Source organism: Sebastes fasciatus, chromosome 11 (genome assembly GCF_043250625.1).
Source record: "Sebastes fasciatus isolate fSebFas1 chromosome 11, fSebFas1.pri, whole genome shotgun sequence".
Taxonomy (NCBI): domain Eukaryota; kingdom Metazoa; phylum Chordata; class Actinopteri; order Perciformes; family Sebastidae; genus Sebastes; species Sebastes fasciatus.
In genome coordinates, this window is record NC_133805.1 from 19,458,722 (window position 1) to 19,486,360 (window position 27,639).

A 27,639-nucleotide genomic window follows, 5' to 3' on the forward strand; every position below is an offset into this window, starting at 1 on the left:
TTTAGTTGAGATTTATTTCACTTTTTTTTGCTACATTCCTCTTTTACTCAAATCTAGGGAGCGTAGGTGGGTCAGTCATCTTAGAAATACTTTATATCCAACTTCATATCAATATGTGCTACAAGTAAAAGTGATCTTGGAGTGGGTAGTACAATAAGCTTTAATCTGTTCAGTCATGTCTGAGGCTTTAAAAAGGTTCAATGTAAAAAAACACAAACACATATACAATGATCAAACTTTACAGGTCATGACTCGGAGGAATATTATGATCCAATTAAATAATCCCAAAAGTAGCACATGGGGGTTAGTGGTTCATACTCCCCAGTGAGGCAAATGGTGTGACATAATAATTTACTAAATTATTTTCTTTATAGAATGGTCTTTGATGTTTAATTTGATAATGTCAACTATTTCATAGTGTAATCCAATAAAATAAATTCAATTAAAGTCAAATAAAAACACTTCATTGGTATCACAATATTCAACATGATGTTAATTGTGAAAAAAAAGATGCTTTGTTGAAACTAACTGTTTATGACAACTGAGACATTCTGTACTGTAAGCAACACATTAGTGACCTTTTTACAGCGGGGGATAAAAAAGCCAATTTGCCAGTGAGACGTCAAAATCAAGTCACCGGTGACAAGCTATGCAACATACTACATAAGCAATAAAAGCCTTTCTTAAAATTTATATGGGTATAATAGAAATCATATTCAACCTAATGTAGGCTCCAAGTTTTAAAACAAACTTTGTTTGGGGATCCAGCGTATATAAATCCTTTTTAAATTGGTTTATGGGGGGCTAGACATTCACATATGTCCTTGCAATCTCAAACTTATCAAATGTCTTGTATCTTCTTATGGCAAAAAAAAAAAAAACTCCTGTTGCACCTCATTTTTTATTCTCTAGATGGTTCTCAAGTTTAAGAAAACAAAAACATCAACAAGGAAACAAAGAGAAAACAGAGTCCACAGAGCTCTGCAGCATCGAGCGGTTTTGGCTGCCACAGAAAAGTCTAGCACCTCCTGCTGCCGGGGAGGTTTCTAGTCCAGCTGCTCCTGCTTTATCCTGTTTGAATTGGATCCTCGCTGACTCGTCCTCCTCAATTCCCTCCTCAGGACGTACTCGCTGAACTGGGACGAGTCCACGCCTCCACCGCAGGAGCCGGCGATCTCGAAGCCGCGTTGTTGGAGACGCTCTAGAACCTGGGATAGAAGGAGGAAGAGGTCAGTAGCGATAAGGGACAGAGGGGAAAGCATCATTAGCATCCTTTATTAGCACTCTGGCGACAGGCAGTGCTTATATACTCATACATCTTTGATAGTCAGGGCCAACCTGGCCAAGATGCCCAATAGAATCATTCGTGGAGGTTATAAATTGTGATGCTAAAACATTAAACCTGCAGTAGGCAGTATATTTTTGGCATCATTGGGCAAAACTTCCATAATAACCTTTCAGCATATTGTAATTCAAGTGCTCTGAGAGAAAACTAGACTTCTGCACCTCCTCTTGGCTGTGTTTCCAGGCTTTAAAAAAAGATAATTTCAGAGAGAGAGCATTCCTATTGGCTGTGCTCCAGCTGGTGGGCGGTGCTTGGTATTTCCTCAACTGATCTCAACATCTGCCGGGTCACAAACTTTCTCATTTTACAGCTTAACAGTACACTACAAGATGTTTCTGAAAACATTTGTGGCGAGAAATATGCATTACGGTAACAGAATATTGATTCATATTTGATCAGCGCTGTCTAGTTTGACCGTTCGATCTGAGTTCGCGAGTGATTGACAGCTGCTCAGAGACGGGGAAGCTCCAGCTCGGCTCCGATTGGTTGTTTTCCTCCGGTCTGTGAAATCTTGCAGATGCCATTAGGAGCACCGGAGGACACCAGATTACCGGTTTCATGTACTACTGTCAGGATATAGTGTCCGTTTTATAAGAATAACTTTTTTTTAATCATATTTGCTCCATCTCTACCCACTGCAGCTTTAATGTAACCTCTAACCTTTTGTTTACTACCGCAAAGCTGGAAAGCACAGAATCATCCGAAACTCTTCTAGTTACAAGTCTAGCACTGGAAGCAGCTCTGGGAGTAAGCTGTAACATACGGCCTGTGACGGGAATTTGGATGAGACTTTCACAAGACTTTCACAAAAACCAAGAGCCTCTCGTTTTGCCTCGTGCCTCATTTTCATTGTTTTCTGGTGTACATGTGTGTGTTTGTCTGCGTGTGTGTGTAGCCACTCCTGATCTCGCAGCCTTGCAGACATCTACAGACGTGTCCGGGGGGGCTGTAGGATCACATTCCATCGAAGAGGCCCCAGGGAGCTGTGAGGCTTTCTCTCTGCCACTTGGCTCAATGTGGGCTGCTCAGCAAACCCCCCCCCCCCCTCTCCCATTTCTCCCCCAGCCCCGAGGCCCAAGCCTCCGCCAAAACTACAAAGGTCCCCCTACTGCTGGCAGCTCTCTCTGCCCCCCCCCCTCCCTTCCTTCTCTCAAAACCCCCGCCCTGCCTCCATTAGCCGCAGATACAGCATCCACCGCCGGCGTGCTTTAATAACCAAACAGGATTATGGGCCCTGCCTGGGGACAACCTGCCAGGGAGCATGCTCACTCTCCTGCTCGCTCTCCACGACTCACACACACTTCAGAGACGGGTTTGTTTGTGTGTGTTTTTTTGGGAGGGGAGATGGAGATTCGACTTCCTCAGACGGAGACGCAGTCCAAATCATTGTGAAATCTTTTCAAATGTGCCTCTCCTCCATCGTTTATTGATGCGTATCTGAGGATTTTACCATGAATGAATTAGCGGAATATCAATATATAAGCAGGGAAATGCAATATTGCCAAAGACATGCTGAATATAAAAGATGAATTTAACACATTTTTACTGAATGTGGAAGTTTTCTTTGTAAAGTCTTGTTTTAGTCTGGTTTGAACTAGAACCCATTATGCCTAAGAAATGGTAATATTACACGGTATATAGAAGGATATCTTTGGATAATTAAAGACTGAGTCAAAGTTTTGCTCCCCCAAATCATAACTTTCCCAACACCTTAAAAGTCTTAATAAAGACAACAGTATTTGATTCACAAAAATAGCCCCATATGGCAAGACTACTTTTCTAACTTTGCTTTATTTTGGTGTAGAACAACTCGCCTGCACAGCCTCAAATAAGCGATGGTATTCAAGTACTTATGCATGAGGAGTCTAAAAAAGTCTACTTAAGTGTTTCACTGCATCCCAAATTGCCCACTTCCTCTTTCTGTCTGCCAGTTTCCCCTCAGTTTGCACTCTCCACCATGATTCACTTGACGGGTTGGAATTCACCATTAACCCGTTTACTGTCCCGTCTGTGCAGGTTGGCACTGATGCCCAATTCAAAAAGTAAAGTTTAAAATTACTTCTGGATTTAATTCTATATGTTTTTCATCCACGTGGATTGTAGAGGGCAAGAACTGGGTGAGATGTGAGGACCATATTATGAGTGCTGCGTGATATTAAAGCTGACCATCTTCCAGCTCCGAAGTCCAAATCATTATTCCGGTCAGATCAGAGAAAAGTAAAGATAGTGGTAGACTTGTGTAATGATGGCTTGCCAAATTGATGCTTTGATGAGCTCATCAAAGAGCCCATTTTTCCGCGAGGCTCTTCTTGTGACTCGATTAGATTAAAAAAGATAAGATTTTGCAATTAGTGAAATTCTAAAAGTCTACAGTATAACAGCAGATGAAAAAAGTTGAATGAACAGATCATCACCTCAGTCAATTCCTCGGGCACATGAGTGAATGGAAAAAATACAGAAAAACATACTTTATCTAACCTTTGAGTGTTTATGCTGAATAAAATGCTCCGTATAAATAGCAGCCCAGTGTTCTCCTTACCTGGACAGAGTTGAGGTGGCAGTACCCATTGAGCGGGAAGCGGATGACATGCGTGGAGTCGTGGTTCCAGCCAGCGTTGACGGAGTTGCACATGACGTCGCCGATTTCCGGAAACACGTCCTCAATCAGGGCCTTGTCGCCGCTGAGCGTGATCCTCTCGCCCAGGTCCGGCGCGACGCGCACCACCAGGCACTCGCAGGGGCGTGACACCCGGCTCAAGTCCTGGTCCTGGCGCCAGCTCTCCAGCTCGGCGAGCATGGGCTGCAGCTGGAAGTACCGCGCCTCCTCGTACAGCAGACTGTAGTCCTGCAGGAGACAGACAGGGACATTTTAGGATGTTATGTATATAATCTTACATGTGCCACTTGATATGGTAGTTTGGTGTATGTCAACTTTTACTCTACCAGGTTAGTTGTTTTTAAAGAGCAGGCTTGGGGCTTTCTGGTGAAAGAAACTGGCCCCCCTATCCCTCATTTCCTGTCACTTTACATTTAAATGTAATTTCAATGCAGTGTAATATCAATCCAGTGATCTTTTTTGTACTTTAAAAGGTAGTTAAAATGTTGCATAATGTATAAAATTACAGTGAGAATAGCATGTGATTAATGCTGGGTCATGAGGGTCAACACTGGAAGGATTGTGATCAGCAAATATACTTTGAGTTGTGTCAGTATCATTAATATAATGTGTAGAAAAGGCATTCTAGTTTGTTTTTGATTACAGATACTTAATATCCCAATAGCCCATAATCTCTCGTTTCTTTTTTTTTACATAAAGCTCAGTAATTCCCTCAAGCAATCCAACAAAAAACATTGTATAAAGATACTTCCCCTGTATTTTAAGGATGACTAAACTGAATTGGATACTAGAGAGCAAAATAACCCAAAATACTGAATTTATGATGTAGATCCAAACCAAATAAGAAGCTGCAAAGGAGTTTGAAAACCGCCGTTCTACATGAACGAGCAATAAACCCTCGCGAAGATACCATTCAGCAAAAATTACAAAAGCTCCCGAGTAGAGGAGATGTAGTGCGACATGTAACACAGGGTTGCGTGGGGTAGAGGAGCAGATCCTTTACCCACAGGACTGCAGGGCCTAAAATCTCACCACATCCAAGTTTTCTCATGCTCCTCTCCGAATCTGCTCAATGTGAACGTGGCCTCAGCTTGAACTTGAGCCTGTCTTTTGTCTCTGCTTATTTTAGCTGACATACTTTCCACTGTGATTGAGTCACACTGTGGACAGTCCATCAGATAATGCGGTTATTTGTTTTCTCCCGGGGCAAGTTAAGTAATTACCGACTAAATGACACATAAGAGTAAAAAAAAAAAAAAAGAAGAGGGAATGCTAATGTGTCACATACAGTGAGACTCAGCTTGGACGGACACTTGGCTCGAGAACGCTGATGAAATCTAGCACATGCAATGTGGTCGTGGGCGCCAGGGCATTTATTTATTTGTCTTGATGCGAGCTTATTGTTTTGCTTACATATCTCTAAAGAATCTAAGCGCTGGAGGGGAACAAATCACATCTTGTGATGAGTAAACGCATTATGATCGAGCTTTGTTTGCCCTCATATTTCGTCTCCAGCATGGGAACCGTTTCAAGAGAGGACCAGCAGCGACCAAAGGCATTCCACGGCCTTAGCATTCATTGTGTGTTGTAGGACTGCTGACTGGCTGATGGGACTTTACAGTTTCTAGGATGGACATGCACTCACTTTGAAGTCGTCTGGGATGAGGAGCTTGGACGTCCTGAGGAAGTTGAGGATGTAGCGGAACATGTGTCCATCCCTGTCAATGAAGTAGTGCTGCTTCAGGCTGTCCAGGACTATGGGCTCTGTGCCATCAAAGAGACGACCAATTCTACCCACAGAGAAGGGCCGGGGTGGTGGGTGAGGCAGAGAGGGAGAGAGGGAGGATGGGACAACATGGCAACATTAGCAATCTCACATTTCTTGATTTTTTGCATGCAAAAGTTGATCACTATTGAGCTTTTGTTTTTTGCACAAGAAAAAGAAAGAGAGACAGAGAGAGGCAAAAATGTTACTGTGAAGCAAGAGCATGAGCAAAGGGATGTGACTCACTCATTTTCTCAAGCTCTGAAATGTTTTCACACCTTCGCACAGACATGAACACATTATCGAGCTTGATACACGCATCCACCATGAAGAAAGGAAGAGAGGAAAAAAGGAGGAAAGAAGGAAAGAAGGGACGAAAGAAGGAAAGACAGAAAGGAAGAACGAAAGAGGGAAAGAAAGGACAAAATAAGGAAAGAAGAGACAAAATAAGGAACGAAGGGACAAAAGAAGGAAAGAAAGAAAGGATGGAAGAGGGAAAGAAAAGACGAAATAAGGAAAGAAGGGACAAAATAAGGAAAGAAGGGACAAAAGAAGGAAAGAAAGAAATGACGAAAGAGGGAAAAAAGGGACGAAATAAGGAAAGAATGGACGAAAGAAGGAAAGAAAGAAAGAGGACGAAAGAGGGAAAGAAAGAAAGGAAGAACGAAAGAGGGAAAGAAAGAAATAAAGAGATAAAAGCAGAGGTGGTCTGAAAAGGTCAGGGCCAGCTGGTAGGTGGGTGCCTGAGGCCGGGTGCCAGTCACCCTGGGGCGCGTGCTGGGAGCGACAGTGCGGCCTCCCAGCCTCCAGATGGCCCCATGCCCTTTGGCCCTTTACTGCTGCTGTGACATCTGTCAGAATAACCAAATTGCTTTTGTCTGTGCACTGCATTCTGACTGCTCCTACAAACTGTTTACCGCTCAAAATAACTGTGGGCTTTACTCACACAACGATAAATACGGATAAATCCAAAAGCAACCGATGCCGATAGGAGTAAAACATTTCTCCGTTTCCCCACCGAGTGCATCCACGAGATATTTCTGGTGATTTGACGAGATGTGACATTTGACTGTTTAATGTCACAGGATGACATTAAAACGTTAAACAGGATGACATTCTGACGCTGATAAATCTGGCTTGAAAAGAAAAGACGCTCCAATCTCTCACAATCTCCGTCGCTGTTTCAAGCAAGTCACGCGCTTAACATATATACAGATGTGTAGAGTGGAAGAGCAGACTCACCGGGATTCTGGGAATTTTGTTAAAGTGGCCAGACTGCTGGTGTACATGTGCCCGCCCACGTCAATGTGCACGGGGGCGTTGGACTTGGTGAGCTGTGCAGCTGTTGGGATGCCCTGGTTGCTCAAGGGAGACACCGGTGATCGTGTGATCATGGGCCTGGACATGCTGGAGCGATGATCCTATGGGAGAAAATATCAGAACACAAGATGTTTAAATTCAACCACAGGGGGATTTAATCATTAAGATTTAGACCATTTTAATATGGAAAAAAGCAAATCAATATTTCTGTAACACAACAGTCCACATTCACAGGAGTGAAATGTGAGATTTGTTTCTTCTCTGCAAGTTCAGAGCATGCCTGACCTTGACCTGAATGTTGCCAAAAATCCACAAGCACCCACTCCTCCTGTGGGCCATAATAATCTCCAAAACCAAATTAATTTGGAGCATCAATCTCGTGGCAAATGAGCAATAATAATGACTCTTGATTTGAACACTGTAATAGGATTTGGAAAGAAATTGCCCGCCTGTTAACCTACAAACACCATTATAGGAGACAATTTCTGGTTGAGAAGCAAATTACTTTCACCACCACCCCCCAGAAAGTTTCAGTGAAGATGGGAGCAAAGTCTGTGACATGAGGGTTATTAAAGGAGTTCTGAAAATGATGGTTTAATAAAAAAAAAAAAATAAAATGAAAGCAGGAAACAAGTGTGATGTTCAAATAACGTGCGCACTACATTTTAAGGACAAGCAGGAAATCTATTCACACACACACCACCGCATCCAATAAAACCCTAAGTGTCTTGTCACTGCGCTCCTCGTTTCCAGCTCAGCGGTCCATTTTTACGCACGACAATAACATCTTTGGACTTTTACTTTACGCGTTTTTACCTGCGCCGGCATCACTGTGTTTGGAGAGGAATTCACCGAGGAGTGGTGGTCATTGTTTTGCTTGAGAGCCGCTGCGTGGACCGGCTCTCCTCTGACTGAGAACATGAGAGAGGAGTTGTCTCTGCACTCCGCCGCCCGGATCGGCATCCGTTTGAGGGAAGCGTGCACCGACTCGTCCGCGGAGGAACTGATTGGACGCGGTCGCTTCCTCGCTTTCTGATGCGTTAAGTCCATGATGTCCGTCTCGTCCATTGTGGTAAACAGATAGGAAAGGCTTCTTTTTTTTTTCTTCCAATGCACCTGCTTCTTCTTGCCAAAATGTGGAGGAGAGCTGCACCGTGGCTGTCACACGGAGCAGCTTCTTCTCAATGGCTGGGAGAAGTCAAAACCCCCCGACAACATTAGCATTGGAGCGCCTAAGGGCTCTGTTGGGCTGTCGCTGTTTCTGCGGCAGGTATGTGTGTGTGTGTGGCGCATTTTGCAGTATACAACACAAATCCTGCCTATAATAAAATAAAAATAAAAGGTCGTCTAGGTGACCTGTCACAGCTGGCCTTTGCCCTTTTTGGAGCAGTGTTTCTGCTCTTCTCCTCCTCTTCCTCATGTTGCTCATTCATTTGTTCAGCAGCAGTTTTAGATCTCCTTCAACACAACAGACCCATAAAGTTCACCACCAACAACAACCCACTCAACCACCTGGACATAAATGCCCCTTATGACTCCCTCCACCCACAAAACATACAACTCATAAATAAGCTCCTGACTGATCATGATCTTCAAATCACATAAAAGCAACATTTTCAGTTGATGCATAAACACAGTTTTTTCGTAATTTGTACAGAATATTACTAATAAAAAAAAGTGGCCTTTAAAGCTGCAGTGGGTAGAAATGGAGCAAAATATGATTTAAAAAAATAATAATTATAAAACAGTCACTATATCCTGACATTATAGTGCATGAGACAGGTAATCTGAAAAAAAATCATGTTCCTCTGTTGTCCTTCGGTGCTCCTAATGGCATCTGCAAGATTTCACAGGCCGGAGGAAAACGACCAATCAGAGCCGAGCAGGAGCCGTTGCTGAGCAGCTGTCAATCACTCGCGGTCAAACTAGGCAGCGCTGATCAAATATGAGGCTGTCGCTGTTTCAGCGGCAGGTATGTGTGGCGCATTTTCAGAATAAAACACAAATCCTGCCCTAACACAATAATAATAATAAAAGGTCGTCTAGGTGATGCGACCCTGTCACAGCTGGCCTTTGCCCTTTTGGAAGCAGTGTTTTTCTGCTCTTCTCTTCCTCTCCTCCTCATCATCATGTTGCTCATTCATTTGTTCAGCAGCAGTTTTAGATCTTCTTCAATAACACAACAGACCCACAAAGTTCAGTGGGAAAAAACAACAAAACCAACAACCCACTCAACCACCTGGACATAAATGCCTCTATGACTCCCTCCACCCACAAACATACAACTCATAAATATAAGCTCCTGACTGATCATGATCTTCAATCACATAAAACCAGTGCAGTGATAACATTTGCAGTTGATGCATAAACACTCTTTTCATAATTTTTACAGAATATTACTAATAAAAAAAAGTGGCCTTTAAAGCTGCAGTTGGTAGAAATGGAGCAAATATGATTTAACATTTTTTTATAAAACACATACACATACCTGTCACTGTTTCTGCGGCAGGTATGTGTTTCAAAATAAATCACAAATCCTGCCCTAACAAAATAATAATAATAAAAGGTCGTCTAGGTGATGCGACCTGTCACAGCTGGCCTTTGCCCTTTTGGGAGCAGTGTTTGTGCTCTTCTCCTCCTCCTCCTCCTCATGATGTTGCTCATTCATTTGTTCAGCAGCAGTTTTAGATCTCCTTCAACACAACAGACCCACAAAGGTCCGTGGAAAAAAACAACCACACAACAACCCACTCAACCACCTGGACATAAATGCCCCCCTATGACTCCCTCCACCCACAAAACATCACTCCATAAATAAGCTCCTGACTGATCATGATCTTCAGTCACATAAAAGCAACATTTTCAGTTAATGCATAAACACTCTTTTCACCATTTTTACAGAATATTACTAATAAAAAAGTGGCCTTTACAGCTGCAGTGGGTAGAAATGGAGCAAATATTACTTTTTTAAAAAAGTATAAAACGGTCACAATATCCTGACAGTAGTGCATGAGAGAGGTAATCTGAAAAAAAAATCATGTTCCTCTGTGTCCTCTGGTGCTCCTAATGGCATCTGCAAGATTTCACACACCGAAGGAAAACGACCAATCAGAGCCGAGCTGTAGTCTGCCGTTTATGAGCAGCTGTCAATCACTCACGATCAAACGGTCAAACTAGGCAGCGCTGATCAAATATGAATCGATATTATGTTACTGTAATGCCTATTTCTGGCCTCAAATGTTTTCAGAAACATCTTGTAGTGTACTGTTTAGCTGTAAAATGCGAAAGTTTGTGACCCGGCAGCAATGTTGAGATCAGTTGAGGAAATAACAAGCACCGCCCACCAGCCGGAGTATAGCCAATAGGAACGCTCGCTCTCTCTCTGAAATGACCTGTGATTGGCCAAAGTCTCCCGTCACGGGCTTGATTTTTTAAAGCCTGAAAACAGAGCCAAGAGGAGGTGTAGAAGTCTAGTTTTCTCTCAGAACACTTGAATTACAATATGCTGAGAGGTTATCATGGGATTTTTGCCCAATGATGCCAAAAAACTTTCTGCCTACTGCAGGTTTAAGTGTACAATAACATCATAGCTCACGGAGCAGATCATTTCCGTCTATAAAACCGCAGTCTGTCCCCAACAGAAACATCTTGATCAGTTTCTCATGACGCCTGACAAGCATCAGCGTTACTGTATGATGTATAAACACCGCCTCCGCTGACCACATCAGCATTGCAAAAACCACCATGCTAATGACATCATGGAGTATAAAACCAGACCACAACATGCTTTTAAAAGTACTGCCACAGCACTCTCCTGGGCTGTTTTTTTTCCCTTCACAGAAAATACAGGGAATCCACAAATTTTAATAACATTCAGATTCAAATTAATTAGTTCAACCACTGGCCTTAAAACATCCACATCCCTGCTCCTCATTGGCAGTGCGAGTTTCACACCTAGATACCCAATTAGCAATTAAGCTTGCCTTTGAGTGTAGGCCTCCAATGCGCTGTGTGATCCTGGCCTGATTTGCATGCCGCTTGTGCACGCGCTGATAAGCGCAGGCAGCAGCCATACATAGTTTTAAAATTCAACTCCAGAATCCCTCGCAGAAGGCAAAGGGGCCTGCGGGGCGAAAGAGAGAGAAATCACATGGCTGCTCTTCAAAAGGGGACCTGTGTAAGGCAGCCGGCAAAGTGCGTGGGATCACACTCAGAATGCAGGTAATTTGTTCCCTGACTAATTTGTGGAGATGGTGGTGTGTGTGAGTGTGTGTGAGTGAGAGCGAGTGTGTGTGTGCCTGTGGAGAGTAAGTTCTGAAAACAGCTTGGTGGAATTGGATTTCCTCAAAGCCTTGTCATTGCAAAGGTGGATTGAGTGTAAAATCTGTAAGGCATTATGGAAAATTGCAGGAGAGAGAGAAGAGAGAGTGAAAGAGAGCGGGTGGTTGGGTGGGTGGGAGGTGGACGGAGGGGGGTAGCGGGGTTGTGGGAATGAGCTCTTATATCACAAAATCATTGGGAGTTGTTGGAAGTGAAGATACACGCGTACATGGTGATGCCCACATGACATGTCTGTCTTTTACACTTTTATGTCAAGGACAGTTCAAAGGTCACCACATCCCCTCATAATCCCATCAGTAAAAGCGTGTGATGCTCAGCCATCAGCTTCGAGATCTTCCACGCCAGCATGTTTCCTACCTGTTGCCATTCTGAATTTGGCGCACAGCGCTACTAAAGTCTCCCATGTGTGGACGTGTTTGTAGACGTGTTCCCAAAGTTTCCAGCCTTTTGTGAAACAAGTCGTTTACCCAGCTTGTGTCAGCTTTGTTGCACCACAGTATGCACAAACAAATCCAAAACGGGCATCAAAAGCCTGCAGTATTTAGGTCTGCTCCAGTTACTCGTATTGTTTTTTCCATCACAAGCCTTTCATGCAAAATCATCATCTTTACATCTCAAAGAACAGACACTATAGCTCTGTTTGCATCTTTAGTAAGCTCATGCACCCATAAAGTGTCCTCTTCTATTCTCTTCTATGTCTCTTCTATTGCAATAGTCAAAAAGGGCCTGTTGGAAACAAAATCAGCAACAAACTAGCTTTTCAAATTCTCCATCCCACAATGCAGCTCTTTGGTGTTTCGACATATCGCACAAGACACAATTAGCATTTCAGATCAGAGCATTAACATTCAGTCGGAGGCAGGCAGACTGGTATTTACATAATCTGGATGGGTTGTTTCTGCTTTGTTCGCCCGTGGCCATTTGTTTCAAATGTCCACACACAGAGACAACTGCAGACTGTGGGTTCACTTCAGTCACTGCCGACTGGAAATGCAAAAAAAAAACAGGTAGCGATGCGGTCGTATAGCTGAATGCTCAGGGTAAATATTGTAGACTGGTTGTTGTCTGGTCAGGTGTGGATTTTATAAATGGTCATTAGGCATTAAGCTCCCAAGCAACAGCAGATTGCTATAAAACGTCAGATATCGTCATCAATGCAGGTATTTTAACAGTATTGTGATGAGTTCAGAGATATGTAGAACATTGTCTGTGGTTTTGCAACCTCACAAGCCACAACTTCAAGCTGACTGTATTTCTTAACAGCGTATTTCTCAGGAACAGCAGCAGCGCTGTAAGGAAAGTTGTGGCAACTAATGCAGAAATGTGTTCAGTGTGAAAACTACTTCAGTGAAAGGATGAAGAGGTTGCCTTTAGCAGAAAGAAAAAGTTACCAGAGGAAAGTGACCTTTGCTGACCTACTCCTGAGCTATAAGAGAAATGTGATTTTCTGGATAAACCACTTTTTTTAACCCAAATATGGGTAGATAATCATCCGCAGTGCTTCTGGATTGTGGTTATCCAAACTATGTTTGAGTATCCAACAGAATCAACAAAGTCACAGAACCGGAGCCACTCCGTTAACAATGAGCGAAAGGCAACCTGAACTGATGCAAAGTTTCAGATTTTTACATCCAAGCCAGTTACATTACACAGCTCCAGAAAGACAACATTATCCGCTGAGTTTTATTACAAGCAAGGGCGACTTGTCTGCATCAACATCATCACTCTTTGTGGAGTTACTGTAGCAGTGCATCAGCATGACATCACAGATAAGGAAGTGTGATCAGTGCGCGGTTGCTGCAGGCTGTTGGAGACACAGTGCTGCATGTTCACTGGCACAGACACAAACTGTCCCAGGGCACAGGAGTGGCACAGCCTGAATGGGAAACAGCATTTTCTCACCAAGGGGATTAAGATTCAGCAAGTAAAAGCACCTCCAATTTGAAACTTAAAATGTGGACTTGCTTTTTAAATATTGATATTCTACCACACTACTCAGTGTGTTTGTTGAGTGTAATTGTACTGGGAAAACAGATGTACAGATGCTGTAGATACAGTAAAGAAAAGTGTGGGTTTTGTTATTACAGCGCCATCAAGTGATCAGTCCTGACAACCCAACATCTCAATCTCATTCTGGTTTATTCATGCAACCTCTGAAACTGTTGCCTTTCATTGCAGGTGACCTAAACTTAAGAGGGTTTGTAATGTTACATTAATAAAAAGTCTCCTCCTCCCTGCAGTGCAGTCAGAAATATTTAAGTAACCAAATTAAATCTATGTTTTTTGCTAAGGATGTAATGTATAATTTTATAGTTTGGTACTTTATGAAGCTCAGTAGATGTTTATTTACACAATACATGCTCCCACAAGTCCAAATTATGACTTAGTAAACTATATTTGCCGATTCGCTGTAGGACCTTGGAGCAGTTTACGCACGAGAGGAGAAGGTTGAGGACAAAACTCGCTCCTATTTTTTCCATCTTCGTTTACATAAATACCATTCTTTTAACACCGCCACGGCTTACGTTAAAGCATGATTCACACAGCCAGCTATCTGCATTGACGTGTGTTATAAAAGGTACATCCTGTTTTACGGAATAAGAAAAAACAAAACGCCCGAGGCTAAATTACTCCACAATGGCGTCTTTTCATTAGAAGATATCTGGGGCAGCCCAGGAAATAGACAACGAAAACTGACTTCCCAAAGAAAAATAGGCTACTTCACGACAAAACGAACACAAAAAGCACGGTTTGAGTAAGTTAGGAGCAAGTTAAAACAGCAAAACAGCGACGCGGAGAGACGAGGCGATGCGTTCAGGAGCTCTGAAACGCGCCCAGGAGCGAATTCACACGGTGGACAAGACAAGTAGAGAGTGTTTTGCTCGACAAGACCGCTGTTCTTTCACACCGCATGTTACAAAGCAGAGTATATTGTAGCCACGGGAATACATTTGTACAGCAACTAAAGGAACAATAGCCAGGAAGTGGTTAAATATTTTTTTTAAAAGAACTGTACCGCTCGAATCTGCTTGGCACATGCGTAAAAGCTGCTGCGCCTCAATGTCCCAGTCCAACACCAGCCTCGGAAAAAATAACAGCAAATAAATCTCCGCTTACCTGATACATAGAGCGGCATAAAGTAGCTTTTTGGGCACCTTTTTCTCTCCTCCGATTTGGCCCACGATCTGCTTCTCTTCCCACACCAGTGAGAAATGCAATAGCTTGGCTAAGGTAGACAGAACAAAATACAGAGAATACTTGCTCCAGGGCTGAGAAAAACCCCTCAAGGCAAAGATCAGGATACAATTAGCTCATGTCTCTGCCCCAGTCTAAACCAATCTGCAGAATAAAAAAAAACTCCACAGCAAAAAGCAAGAGAGATCACAGCAGCAGCAGCAGCACTACCTCAGTCTTTTTTGTTGAGTTTATGTTTTTATAAAAATCAAATAAAGATTTTTTTTTTTCTGCATTTACAACACCCTCACTCCTCCTGCCTCCAACTTGCCTCCCTCTCTGCAGAGAGAAGCTGATTTTAATCGTTATGATTAGTTTTGATGTAACGTTCCCTCGGGCGATTGCTACAAATGGATGGAGTGTTTCTTTGCCAGGGAGGAAAAAGCAGCAGATGATGATAATTATATAGATTGTTGGTGGACTCCTTTGATTTTTTTTTTTTCTCTTTCCCTCCTTATACCTCTCACACATCTAATCTATCATGCTGTGCTTCTTTTTAACACATGTGCATCAGACAACTTGTTGATTATCACAACTTATTAATTTAAAGGGAATGTGCTTAATGAAAATTCTCCTTTTTGTAATCTTTTCTGTCTCCTTTTTCCTCCCTTTTGGACAACCTCCAAATGACGTAGTTGTATAAATAAGCACTTGCAGCTTGCCTTGCCCCAATCAAGTCTGAATCAGTGCCCCAGGGTGATGTGCGAGCTCATTTCAAATGTTCAACCATGCATGATTTTCAGGAAGATTGAGGCACTTCTGAGGCTTTTAGATTTACTTGGTGGAGTGCAAGGCAGCAAAAAGGAAGTACACGTTTAAAGTCAAAACCCCCTTCATGTGAACGTGCGTAATTATTCTGTCTAGAGTCAACAGTGCTATTTTGTGCAAATCTGGACTGAGAATTGACAGTTATATTCCTTTACATTCTCAACAGTTCTCCATTCACACAGTGGGAATAAGGCTGCTCTTACGCCCCCTACTGTTGAGAGCATCAACTTGTTTTTAACAGCATGCTATGAAAAAAAAATCCATTTTGCCATGTTATTGTAACACTACCCAACTTTAAAAGCAGAGAAAAGCATAACAAAAGAACAGAGGAAACATCCATTTGAAACAAATATTTGCAAACTGTGTATTTTAATGCAAGTTTGTTCAAGCAACAGTGGAATAAGAAACGCATACAGGCAAACAAACAAAAGCATTTTCCAATTCTCTTGTCATCAAGAGAGTTTCCCCTCTCACAGCATCTTTTGTAGACGATAAACAGAAATTCGTTTGAGGAAAGGCCAGCTATCCTTTTGGCCATCCGATCCAAGGGCCATTAAACTTTCCACTTTTTTGACCCCGGCACGTCCCACGGGAAAACAAACACAGGATTAAAGTGTTACAATGAAGTTATTTTGCCCCAGAGGTTACTGGCTGGCGCATGACACACCAAGCCCCAACTATCATCCCACACACACACACGCACGCACGCACACATTTTTATGCCATTAGTCTGACAAACTATAGTGAACAGAGGAACACCCCAGGCCTTAAAATCCCATGCGTTATCCATTTTCCACACAAATGGAGCCCATTCATAATGGGGTCCTCTCACTTCAGTATTCAAAATATGCATCAGATGTTGTTGAAGCTAACCAGTGCAGATCTTTGAGTACATGTGGTGTTTGATAGCAAAAAAACAAAGCCATTGTTCTGATGCCGCTGTGGAAGGGTAGTATTTTCCGTGGATCTAGACCTGACTGCTACTCAGCAACAGCAGGCGAGGGTTGGCTGAGCTGCACCATATTTTGGTGGGACAAATTATCCAGATTGGTTGCAGATGTGAGTTCGCCCCAAACAGAAAACCGCCTTGCCTGAATGACATCATAAGGATATTAATGCATGAGAGGAGCCCTGGAAAACTTATTCTGCTTGCTGGAATTTATTTTCTCGGTCACAATTTAAACACTTTAGCAAGACTATGTAACACATTCCTCCTCTTACAAATGAAAAGTTACCAATTCAAAACACTATTTCCAGCTACAGCCTAACTTTCTAAAAATTATTATTTTTTTATTTTGTTATCATTGTTATTATTATTATTATTATTATTATTGTTATTATTATATGTTTAATTTAAATTTTCAGTTTTTCTTTTATTGTTTTTTAAAATTATTTTTAATTATATTTTTGTTTTTAATTTTTAATTTTGGTTTGGTATGACCAGTAGCTTATGGTGGCTAATGTTAGCAAACATTAAATATACTCTATATTGGTGTATTATGGACATCACTAAGTCCATTTGCTGACTTTTTGAATTTTTAAAATAGATTTTTTATTTGAATAATATTTGTACTATTTATTTTATTGTATTATTTGTTTATTTTTTATTCTCACTTTATTATTTTTTATTTTGGTGTATAACAGACATCACTGAGTCCGTTTGACGACTTTTTGACTCTCTCTCTACTTGTGCTACTGTTAGACAGCATTTTACCATTATCCTGTTCATGTCACCAAAGTGGCTGCATTATTAATTTAACAATAATGCAGTCTAGCCTTTATGGCTTCTGAATGTGCATTTTGATATCTAGGAGCAAAAAATACTTTGCTCTTTATAACATTCATTTCTAGTGTCAGATCAGGTTAAACTTTGTGTCGCACCTACTGATTGACATCGTCTTTCCTGGTAACCTTGCAAACCAGTCAGCGTGACCTAAGAGAGATGTTGGTTTCGCCTCAGACCATGTTAATAACTGCTGCAATGCTCGCCACACCCCTCTAATGGCCTGTGGTTATGTAAGGGAGTGGGATGGATAAGGCAAAAGCTGTTCCAGAGCCTGAAATCAGCCCTGCGGGGTTACACAGTTTCAGGCCAGAACTATTCATCAAATATTATCTTTGGCACAATGACATTTAGCTCTGGAGGATGACTACAAGTCATACCATCAAGTATAGCGAAACATTAACAATGATAATTATATGACAAAGGAGCTCCTTTGTTCAGTTAGTTATAGCAAACAGTATACCGTGCCCTATAGTTGTGACTTTGTTCATGCTCTACTCCGAAAACTTCAGTGGAGCTGTGCATGTACATGTCTCTGACTCACTGTTACTATTACAGCTTACAAAGCAAGCGTGGCACGCACCCGTCAGAGTCTTTTCTGCTCGTGAAGTCGTTTTATATTTGACGAAAGTGATCACAAATCAAGATTTCAGATGACTTTTTTCTGTAACTAAGAAAAGATGAGGATCCCCGTTGTATGGGATCACCTTGGTTGCCCCAAATCCTCCCTAACCCCACCCTCGGTGGACGGAGGAGTCAGTGACACTACTGTGAGGGGGAAGAGAGACAAGAGGAGGGGGCTGCTTGGGTAATGCTGGGAGGCTCTAATAAAATGTAATCCTATTATATGGTTCCCACTAGAGGGCAACAATAATAAAGGTTTCCCTAATAACACGAGCAGACCAAACCCAAATGGAAAACATCTCCTCCGGTCAAGTCCCACACTTGTACATATATCCTCTCATTAACCCAATTGCTGTTGGGGCCACATTACACCGACAGGCCTTCGAGATTTAGCCGTGATGGCGAGGCAAGAGTTAAGTCAAACAAATGTGTTTCATCAAACTGCAGTTTGGGCTTCTCTGCATAAAGGAATTGAAGGGGGGGAGTGAGGGAATGTGTGCGGGTGGGAAGTTGGAAGCAAAGCCCCGAGGAAACCAATCAGAACTTCTCCTCCCGCCCTTCCTGTGTCAAAGCCACCGGGGTCTCAGGTGTGCTTTACATGAGCTAATACCTCCCAAACTTGATTGTTTGTGTTCGAGTAATCAGAGGTTTGCCATTTTGGAAAATGATAGTCGTATCATTGATAAACAAAATCACAGTACAGTATAGAGGAACACCACATACTAGAAATCACGAGATAAGACTCCAAATGAGGATGAGGTTGAATTCTTCCTCGTGGGCCAAACCAAATGAAATATTTCTTAGTAGTAAAGTTACAAAAAAAAGGATCATCTTTACAAACAAACTCTTCACACATGAACAGTGACTTTCTTTGACTAATATTTACAAGAAATGGCAATCTCCCTACTGGAAAAAAGACATAAACACAAACTCTCATATTTCTGTGATTTGATAATGTAATGAATGAGTTATTCCTCTTCTTAGCCATCTCGCGTAAACGCAGTGAAGTATTTATCATAAGTGACAAGGTGAGTGAGAATATCAATCATATTCTCAAGACAGCTTGAGTTATTAAGTGAGCCAATGTAACAGTATTACAAAACCCAGAATAACAAAGTTATTTATCTCCCTCTCTGCATGTGTGTGTGTGTGTGTGTGTGTGTACGTGTCTGACAGCATCAGACAGAGAGAGAGAGAGAGTGTCGCATGCCTTCCTGTTCCTGTACCACCCTCCAACCCCAGAGCCGCAGACTCAAGGCAGTTTCCAGAATCAAACAATTTCACGCAGCTACTGGAGGAGGAAATGAACTGAGCCCAGAGCAATAATAAAATTATACAAATGTTATTACAGACTCGCCTGCTACTGTCCTACTTTAATTCAAATTTGGGCACTCCAGGCGGCGCTGGTGGCAGAGACCTTCCTGAATAAATCAACATTAGCTTACGTCTAAATTATTAAGGAAGTGGGAGACTTTCTTGTTTATAGTATGAATTATTAAACAAGTGTTTAACGCTGTTTTTCTCCACGAATCCCCAAATATTAATTGCTAATGATCTTTAAGGTGTGTGTTTTATCTTTTGCCCCCTTCTGTTGTATGCTGGGAATTCAAAATCTGAATTTTCAAGTCGCAAGAAATCTGCCTGCTCTCATTTAGATAAGATGCACTTTGAGATATACTTTGCTGGCATGTGTATGATGTGCAAATGAAGCCCCAGTTATAACAACAGTCCCGTCATATAGACATTGTTGGTATTTGCAACGACTGTGAATGTAAATTAATGAATTACGGAGGCAGCCGCTGTGAAGGCCACCCATGCATTATCAGTTTTCTGCTCAACATCTTTGCTGATAAGCCGCGATGTTAACAAACAGACAGCTGCAAAAGTGTTCCTCTATCACTCGCTGTCACTTTTTATTTGCCTTTTCCTAATTGAGGTGTCTGCAGCAGGCCTTTGGAAGTTTGTCAACACACAGAGAGGACATTTTTCTAATGACATTTTTGGATTTGATTGGCACTTTAAAGCATCTGCTCATTTGTGCAAAGACTACGAAATTGTATCACACGGAATTTTAACAATATCTTGTTCTGTGTGCGCTAGGGCTGTCAACGAATATTCTAAAATCGAAAATATATATTCGCATAGTCAAAAAACAGATATTCGAATATGAAAATTTATATTCGATTGTGAAAAAAAGCAGCACGACCGCCGCCGTCTGCCTCGTGAGCAGTCACACAGCGTCACTTTCATTAACTGAAAATTAAATGTAACCTTAGATCAAACTGAACGAGGAATAATTCAACGACAACCGTAATGATGGAGAGAACTCGGCCGCAGAGAGACCACGTTACGTTACATCATGTAAACAAACCACATAACAGATCAGACTGGAGACGTAACCACGTAAAAGATGGGTGAGTAGTACTTGCTATCTGCCGACATGTCTACTTTTTAAACAGAAAACTTTCAGGCAATCTCGTGGTGTAGTGGCCATTTGTCGCAAAACTCGAAATCAAACTTAAATCTAAGGGCCACTGAAGCGCCATGGCATAGGTATTTGGTTTACGCAGACAAAAGAGTCCATTGTCCATGCAAAATGTATATGTTTCTGATGGTTTATTTAGCCAAAAAGCAAGCAAGCAAAACAAACACAAAGAAATGTATGCATGTCTATTATGAAATGGATGTCGCAGCCTCTCTTGTTCTGGTAAAAAAACATAAGCCCACCCAGGTGCATGCTGGTCCTACCTGACTATACCATAACCACGGATGCCCACAGTTTTACCCAATTCATAAACAAAAGAAAACTAACTTATAATTACCCAAAAAACGAAATATAGGCAACTAAACAAGAAAATAGTAAACAAATAACTAGCAAAAGAGAACACTATCAAAAATCCAATCTATATAAAGTAAACATCTCGAATAATAAATCAAATAATACTCATTATTAGTAAAACAACAAATAAATACTAACAACAAATAAATAGCTCCTACACTTTATTTCGGTGTTGGACGAATATATCGGCAATAGGCGATTGGCTGAGTACATCACCGGTTGTTGTTTTTTTGTACATTAGTCATTTTATTTAGCTAAGGAATGGGGATGGAGGGAGAATAGATATTTGAATAGTTCGAACCTATGTGTTTTTTAGAACAATGTCAATTTTGGCCAATTTTGACACCCCTAGTGTGCACACAGAAGCCACACTTTTTGCTCTCCATCACCCCCACCAATATGAAATTCATAACACAACCAAATTGCCAATCCAACAGGGACCTCACCTGTCTCCCCCTATTTAATCTTCAGATGAGCAAAGACCAACAAATCAAAACCTAGTGAGCCCGTTCCCCCATCGTCTGTCCCAAGAGGAAATGCATGAAACATCAGATTTATATACTCATTTATTTGGGCTATGAAGATGATTAAGTGGAGCTGAAAAGGTTCTGGCCATGAGCCACTGAAGCCTTCAGGGACGCAGGTAGCGTGCCTGCAGGTAGAGGAAAAGAGCTGCTGAGAAAATCCAAGTATGACCATTTTCAATTTCATTAGGCCTTGAAGAGCAGCATTCAGTAGCATCAACAAACACTACTTTAAGAGTTAAATCTGTGACACTGTCTGCAACCTTTTTATACAGAAACTACTGAGAATGCAGCTTGGGTGAAAATAAGAATCCTCTCATAAAATTGTAAAAATGCTTAGAACACCAAGGTTAAAGGCTCCTGTTGGAGTAACGGGTTCCAGTTATAGGGCCATGCAACCTTTAATCCTCCTGTGTAGTTCTGAATTAATGCCCTGGACCAATTTCAAATGAAATGTGGCTCAGACTTATGAATAAAACTGACTTGTGTCTACCCCGTCTGCAGTGTAACCTGTCCATCCAAGGCTCGTGGGTGCCCTCCCCTGGAGAAATACAAGTGGGAGCATTATTGCAAGGTAGATGATTCACACTGAGGCCAGTAGGTGATGCTGTTGTCACACATAAAGATTACATGGGCTGGGAGGTGAAATGGGGGGGGGAGTTGGTCCTTGTAGGAGTAAAAACAATTTTGATTTAGTATCTGAATTAAACTGGCGTTCTAGCCTTGCAAACGCAATATAGCTGCACCATGTAGACAACCTCAGTTGATGCAGCGGGATCAGTGGGGCAGATCATTTCCTCCACAATACAGAAACAGATTGAATTGCACCTGTTCTCTTAGAAAAGGAAATAAAGTGCAGACATAACGGATCGCCTCTATCTCGTAGCACAAAGTGGTATCATTTCCTGTGCTCTCTGCTGATGGACTGAGATTGCATGAAGCTATTCTCAGAGACTTAACTCACAAGGAACACACATCCTGGACATTTATCTGGCCATAGGGAGACATAATCTAAAGGTAGATGAGCCAATCCATCATTGATCTGAACCTTTCCTCTCCCCAGTGCCCGGCTCTGTCTACCAGAAACAAGGGACTGCCTTATAGGTATTATCACTACATTTCTTATGATTGTGAGGAAGATAGGTTTGTGCATCGACATATTAATAAGCTAAAAAGAAATCATTGATAATGACTTAAAAATTAAAAAAAAAACTTTATTATTACAACTTCCACTTCGTGAGAATGAAACAGGAACTGAGCAAAAATCATAAAGACAGATAAGCCAAATATCTTTTCAATAAGTTAAAAACTGAAGCATGAAATACAGCAAATCATACAGAGAAATACAAAATGTGTTACAAGAACTAAATCTAGATCTATAAAACAGCTAAGTATCACAATTTTTACTAAATAGAAAAAATTAAATCATTATGTTGTAATAGACATAAAACAACAACAAAGAGTGGAGATAAACTGTGGCTGCGTTCGAATAGTCTAAAAATGACGTCCTGATGTCTTTCCCTGACCACTTTTACTTGATGGAAAAAGTTTAAATTTAAGTTTAAGAGAATCTGACTGCACTTATGCTATTTTGAAGTAATTGTATTTATAACACAAAAAAATTAGTACAGTAACAAACTCAATGCAGTACAATTCAAGTAAGCATTTCTGTCCAAAATAGAATCACACCACCTAAGAGGGATGTTTTCTATTGATCCGTAATTTACAAGGTGATGTTATTGATAGTACGCCGCTTTAAAGGGGCAGTGTGTTGGATCTGCCGACATCTAGTGGTGAGGTTGCAGATTGCAACCAAATTAAACTTCTCCCGTATGCCAAGCATGTAGGAGAACTACGGAAGCTAACACGAGAACGTGCAAACGCGAATGACCCTAACAAGAACCAGCGTTTGGTTTGTCTGTTCTGGGCTACTGTAGAAACATGGCGGCCATGAAGAGGACCCGCTCCCTATGTAGATAAAAACTGCTCATTCAACAAAAACACAATGATTCTTAGTTTCAGGTGATTATACACTAAAGGAAACATACTTATTAATATTTTATTCTATTTCTGCCAAAAGATCCCCCTAAATCCTTCATACTGTTAATATAATGTAAATGTTGCCGCCACAAGGAATTGTGGGATGGCATTATCTCCTTTCCTTTCCTAAAGGATGGTCCAGTATATCCTATGCTAAAGGAGACAAGAAAGGAAGCATTCAAGCACCTTTCCTTAGCATTTAGAGAGCTTATTATGATCACATTCAAACTTATTATTACTAGCTTATTATGACGGTCACTTAGATAATCAGTTAGGAACCTTTCTAAGCAGAAAAGACTATATGACCGCGGCCTCAGTGACTCCATGTCCGTGAACTGGTTGATTCCCTGACTAGTGCACTGAAAATAGAGAGCACTGTAATACAACTCTGGTAATAAGCTTGTCAGAGCTGCCTTACATTTCTTGGAACCTTAATGATTACAAGGAGTGCAAGTCTCTCCTGTTATTACTCCTGTTATTGCATATACAGTACATGGACCAAATGTGACACTAATCCAAAAATAACAAGCCTGCATTTTCTTCTTCATTTCTCCAATTTGGCGTGATGACCCCACATAATTGGCTGACCCCACTCATATTTCCCTAGCACGGTGTATTGCAGGCTGTCATTCCGCAGCGTGCAATGTGCGCCGCATGCCAACACTGCTGCAAAATCGTTAAGGGACGGGCCTCAGGAGGAGTATTGAACAGGTTACGGGATTGAGCCATAACATCATATTATCTTTATGACAATGAGAGTGATTCTGCCTGGCTGTGAAGCCTCGTGGACAGAAATCATATTCTGCTCTGGAGGAGGGGGACAAGCTCAAGATGGATACTCCAAAGTTTGATTGTCATTCTGCTCTACAGATTGGTCTCCATTTCCAGTGCACGTGATAGTCATACTGAGGACAGCACTTCTCCCGTCGAGTCCGGGAAAGGATCCTTTTTCTCAGATCTCTCCAGGTCGATGGTGTGGATGGATCCCGGCTTGACGACAATGTCCTCTGTCTCCACCTCCCTGTATTTCCCCGACGGGTCCTTCTGGAAGACCTGCGTCAGCCTCTTCTTCATCTCCGGGTCAGGGCAGTACAGGTACTCATACAGACCAGCAGCGAGGATTGCCCCCAGAATGGGCCCCACCCAGTACACCTACCATTAACAGCAAAACAAACACCTTAATTAGTGGTTTATCTGTGCCCGTGGGAGATGTTTTATTACTGTCGACAATATGCAGCATCGCCACCAAAACTGTCAAACTGTCCTGCTCGGTTTGCCAACAGATCGGGAGAAGAGGTCAACCTTAATCAGAGGCAGGTAGATCAGTGTCAGCGGCATCGAGCCTCCAAGAGAGGACGCTTCTGAATATGATACCAGCCACAGTGACAGTTACTGACAGTGTTATACCCAAGCACATCACCCAACACACACAGCATTGACACCATGCTGTCTGCAAATAGCTCAGTGGAAATAATTGCCAGGATAGGAGAATTCAGCGCTAATGCTATTTTACACCTCTTTCAGTGACATCTCATTATGCAGCTGGAGGATAAAGTGCTGTAAAATTTGTGATTCCTTGGCACTGTTTTTGTTGGGTGATGTCATAAATTCAAGGGCCATATGTACGATTTTAAACCACCTCGCCAGATTTACTGATATAAGTGAAAGACCATTCTTTGATCGTATTTTTAGGTGACAGCTGTTTTTACGGTTCTGGCAAGGGCGCTGCATATGCGACCTTACCGGGTTTCAACACGGCATACAATTACTTGTCCTCTTCAGGGCATCGTCATTAGCTACTGCAAATGATTTCAAAGCACTTTGACATGGTACCCTAACATTTGAACCAGTACCAGAGAACTAAATACTTAGTCATACAGCCAAACTGACCCAGACACTGTCAGGAGTGACTGGGTTATATTTGGGTCACGCAAACACCTAGAAGAAAGATTATCCTCTTAGACAAGTATCTCTTACCCAGTGGTTCTCGAAGTTAAGTGTGACCAGCGCAGGCGCAAAAGATCGAGCAGGGTTCATGCTGGCTCCTGTATAAGGGATCTGGAAAACACAAAACAGCATTGTTTTCAGTCTAAATGATAAAACATCATAGTTTTGTTCAATGTTATCATCAGATATAATATCTTAAGGTATAACGCTGTCTTAATTTGACTTACAGATTATATTTTATACTGCAAAATATTTCTAATGCAAGTCATGATATATGTACATATTTGCTAAACAGACTCAGGGATAAATCCGTTGAGCAGTGCGAGAGATAACATCTATTTCCCTGTGCATTCATTTGCTCTGCAGGGTTCAGGGGAGCCCCCAGAGATTGGTTGCTATGCGATGGCAGCCTCCAATAAAGATGTGCACGTGGGTGTGAATCAGTGAGAAGCACACAATATCACACACAGAAGAATAGATGCTTTGATGCACCTGCTCTGTTCTCAAGATGCATCAGTGCTCCAGCTCTCAGTGCACGCTAAAGGGGCTCGCACTTGGATCTAGTCTTGTTCTACAATTCTTTAATGTGGTGTGTTGAATTTGATAAGATATTGAGATGACTCTTTGAATCAGCGTTTCAGGGTTGGGAGCAGCTGATAGGTAGATGGTTGCAGAAGATGTCTAAGGTTGATGTATTGTAGTTAGATTTCTATGTTTTGAATATAAAGTTACTGTAAATATTCATTGTTTCCTCATAGTCCAGTTGGCCCTCCCTTGCTGGAGACATGGACAAGAGGCAAAAAATATTTGAGAATTGCTGCTATAAATATTCTCCCAGCCCTCTTACCCTAACTGTCATTTCATATCTATCTCTTGTCTAACTTACTGGAAGGTACTTACTGCAAATAAGTGACCAATAGCTACAGCAAAGCCAATGGAAAGGCTAGCAGAGCCTCCTAGGTCCGTGCGTTTGGGGTCACAGGTGGCGAAGACGGTGAAGACCAGTTCGAATGTGATCAGGAGCTCGACAAGAAGGGCGTGTCCCAATGAGATGTTGGAGTTCACCTTGGAAGCAGAAGATTTTCCTTTAACTTTAAGAAAACTTATCATACACACACAAGTAGTAGAAATGGTCAGATTCTTACCGTGGTCACACCGAAGGAGCCTCTGAAAGCAGCAGGTGTGACGAGGTAGAGGATCCCAGCTCCTGTAATGCCTCCCAGGCACTGAGCCACCACATAGAACAATCCCTTTGCCAGGCTCATCTTTCTTGTTACAACCATAGCTGCGGTGACCGCCGGGTTAATGTGTCCGCCACTGATGTGGCCAAAACACTGCACCATAGTGGCGATGCTCAGGCCGAAGCACAGGGAGATAAGGACGAGGTCGGCTGGGGGAGGCTTCTCCTCCCCGGCGGCCCAATTGATGGTGGAGCCCACACCGAGAAGGACAAAGATGAGAGTGGCCAGGTATTCTCCAGACACAGCCCTCCAGAAGTCCTTGGTCCAGATTCCTTTAAATGCCACCATTATGCTCTGACAGTTACACCAGGAAAGGAACCTCCTGGCAAAAAGAATAATGAGCAAAATGATTAGCCTACTTATGTATTCCTGGTGTGTGCATGTGGCTGGAAATGTACTGAACCCTATCAGCATGGCTGCCTCTGGGCACAACATTTATAACTCCACTTGGGATTTAAGCCAGTGACTTTCCATCACAAAACGCCATACAGAGCATTCTTTAAACATTGTGTACAGGGGCAAATTATCACACTTACTGTCAAAGCATACAATGTTTAATTGCCGTCACTCAATGAACTTTGACTGGGATGGACAAAAGATGTACATTTATAGACTGTTATTGCTAAACAGAACATGATTAATCAAAGCATCTGTTAAGTTAATGTGCATTCAGAAAAGTTAAATGAAATATCAGCAAACCTCCAAGGCAACAAAGTTGCATTGATAACTTCAGTCATTTCTTTTCCTAAAGGTCAAAAGGCTAAAACTTACCAAATGCAATATCGTGCTCTCCCTCTCTCTGTCCCCGTTGATGTGTTTTCATTCATAAGTCCTGGTGAGTTAGTCAACCAGCAGAGACATCTCTGTCCTCATCACATCTAAAAGTTGAAATGGCTGTGTGACCCTGCAGTACTTACAGCAAAGCAGCAGGCTGTGTGAGAGCAGGAGTGCAGCAGAGAGCAGGTCTGTCAGACGAACATGATCCACACATTGTGCCCCGGGATTGCATCCAGCAGCTTTATTAAGTTACTAGCTGGGCATCACCTCACGGGAATTAAACAGCTTGCACAGGGGGAGGAGTCGGGACATTTGCTTGCTGTGCAGGCATTGGCACTGTTGCACAAAGACGACCGCACCGTGACTCAGTCAGCTTCAGCATCTTAGTCATATCAGACATTTGAAAGCACGCTGAACTGAGCACAATATTTACAAAACCACAATAGAACTCCACATTAAAGGAACATTTTGTTA

The 27,639-nt window shown here is 42.0% G+C and overlaps 2 protein-coding genes and 1 long non-coding RNA gene across 6 annotated transcripts; 1 reads left to right on the forward strand and 2 right to left on the reverse strand.

The window, feature by feature from the left end:
* Nucleotides 1-15,214, reverse strand: kctd1 (potassium channel tetramerization domain containing 1). Of its 3 annotated transcripts, none has more exons than XM_074651397.1 (5): nt 14,506-15,214; nt 6,970-7,148; nt 5,608-5,752; nt 3,885-4,190; nt 1-1,208 (listed from the first exon to the last, which is right to left on the reverse strand). In XM_074651397.1, exons 1-5 carry the CDS (start codon nt 14,512-14,514, stop codon nt 1,047-1,049), a joined length of 801 nt encoding a protein of 266 aa, XP_074507498.1. In that variant the 5' UTR covers nt 14,515-15,214; the 3' UTR covers nt 1-1,046. The 3 variants fall into 3 exon arrangements, with proteins under 3 accessions (XP_074507498.1, XP_074507499.1, XP_074507497.1); XM_074651398.1 differs by lacking the exon at nt 14,506-15,214 and adding an exon at nt 14,405-14,482; XM_074651396.1 differs by lacking the exon at nt 14,506-15,214 and adding an exon at nt 7,864-8,478.
* LOC141777276 (uncharacterized) lies at nt 10,796-24,206 on the forward strand. The gene is made up of 3 exons (XR_012595883.1): nt 10,796-11,268; nt 21,665-21,734; nt 24,071-24,206. It is a non-coding gene; the product is annotated as an uncharacterized LOC141777276 (long non-coding RNA).
* On the reverse strand, nt 22,703-27,435 carry LOC141777275 (aquaporin-4-like). 2 transcript variants are annotated; one of them, XM_074651399.1, is made up of 5 exons: nt 27,306-27,435; nt 26,293-26,710; nt 26,048-26,212; nt 25,178-25,258; nt 22,703-24,352 (listed from the first exon to the last, which is right to left on the reverse strand). In XM_074651399.1, the coding sequence occupies exons 1-5, from the start codon at nt 27,395-27,397 to the stop codon at nt 24,101-24,103; spliced, it is 1,008 nt and encodes a 335-aa protein (XP_074507500.1). In that variant the 5' UTR covers nt 27,398-27,435; the 3' UTR covers nt 22,703-24,100. The 2 variants fall into 2 exon arrangements, with proteins under 2 accessions (XP_074507500.1, XP_074507501.1); XM_074651400.1 differs by lacking the exon at nt 27,306-27,435 and adding an exon at nt 27,160-27,298.
* Nucleotides 27,436-27,639: the final 204 nt, after the last annotated feature.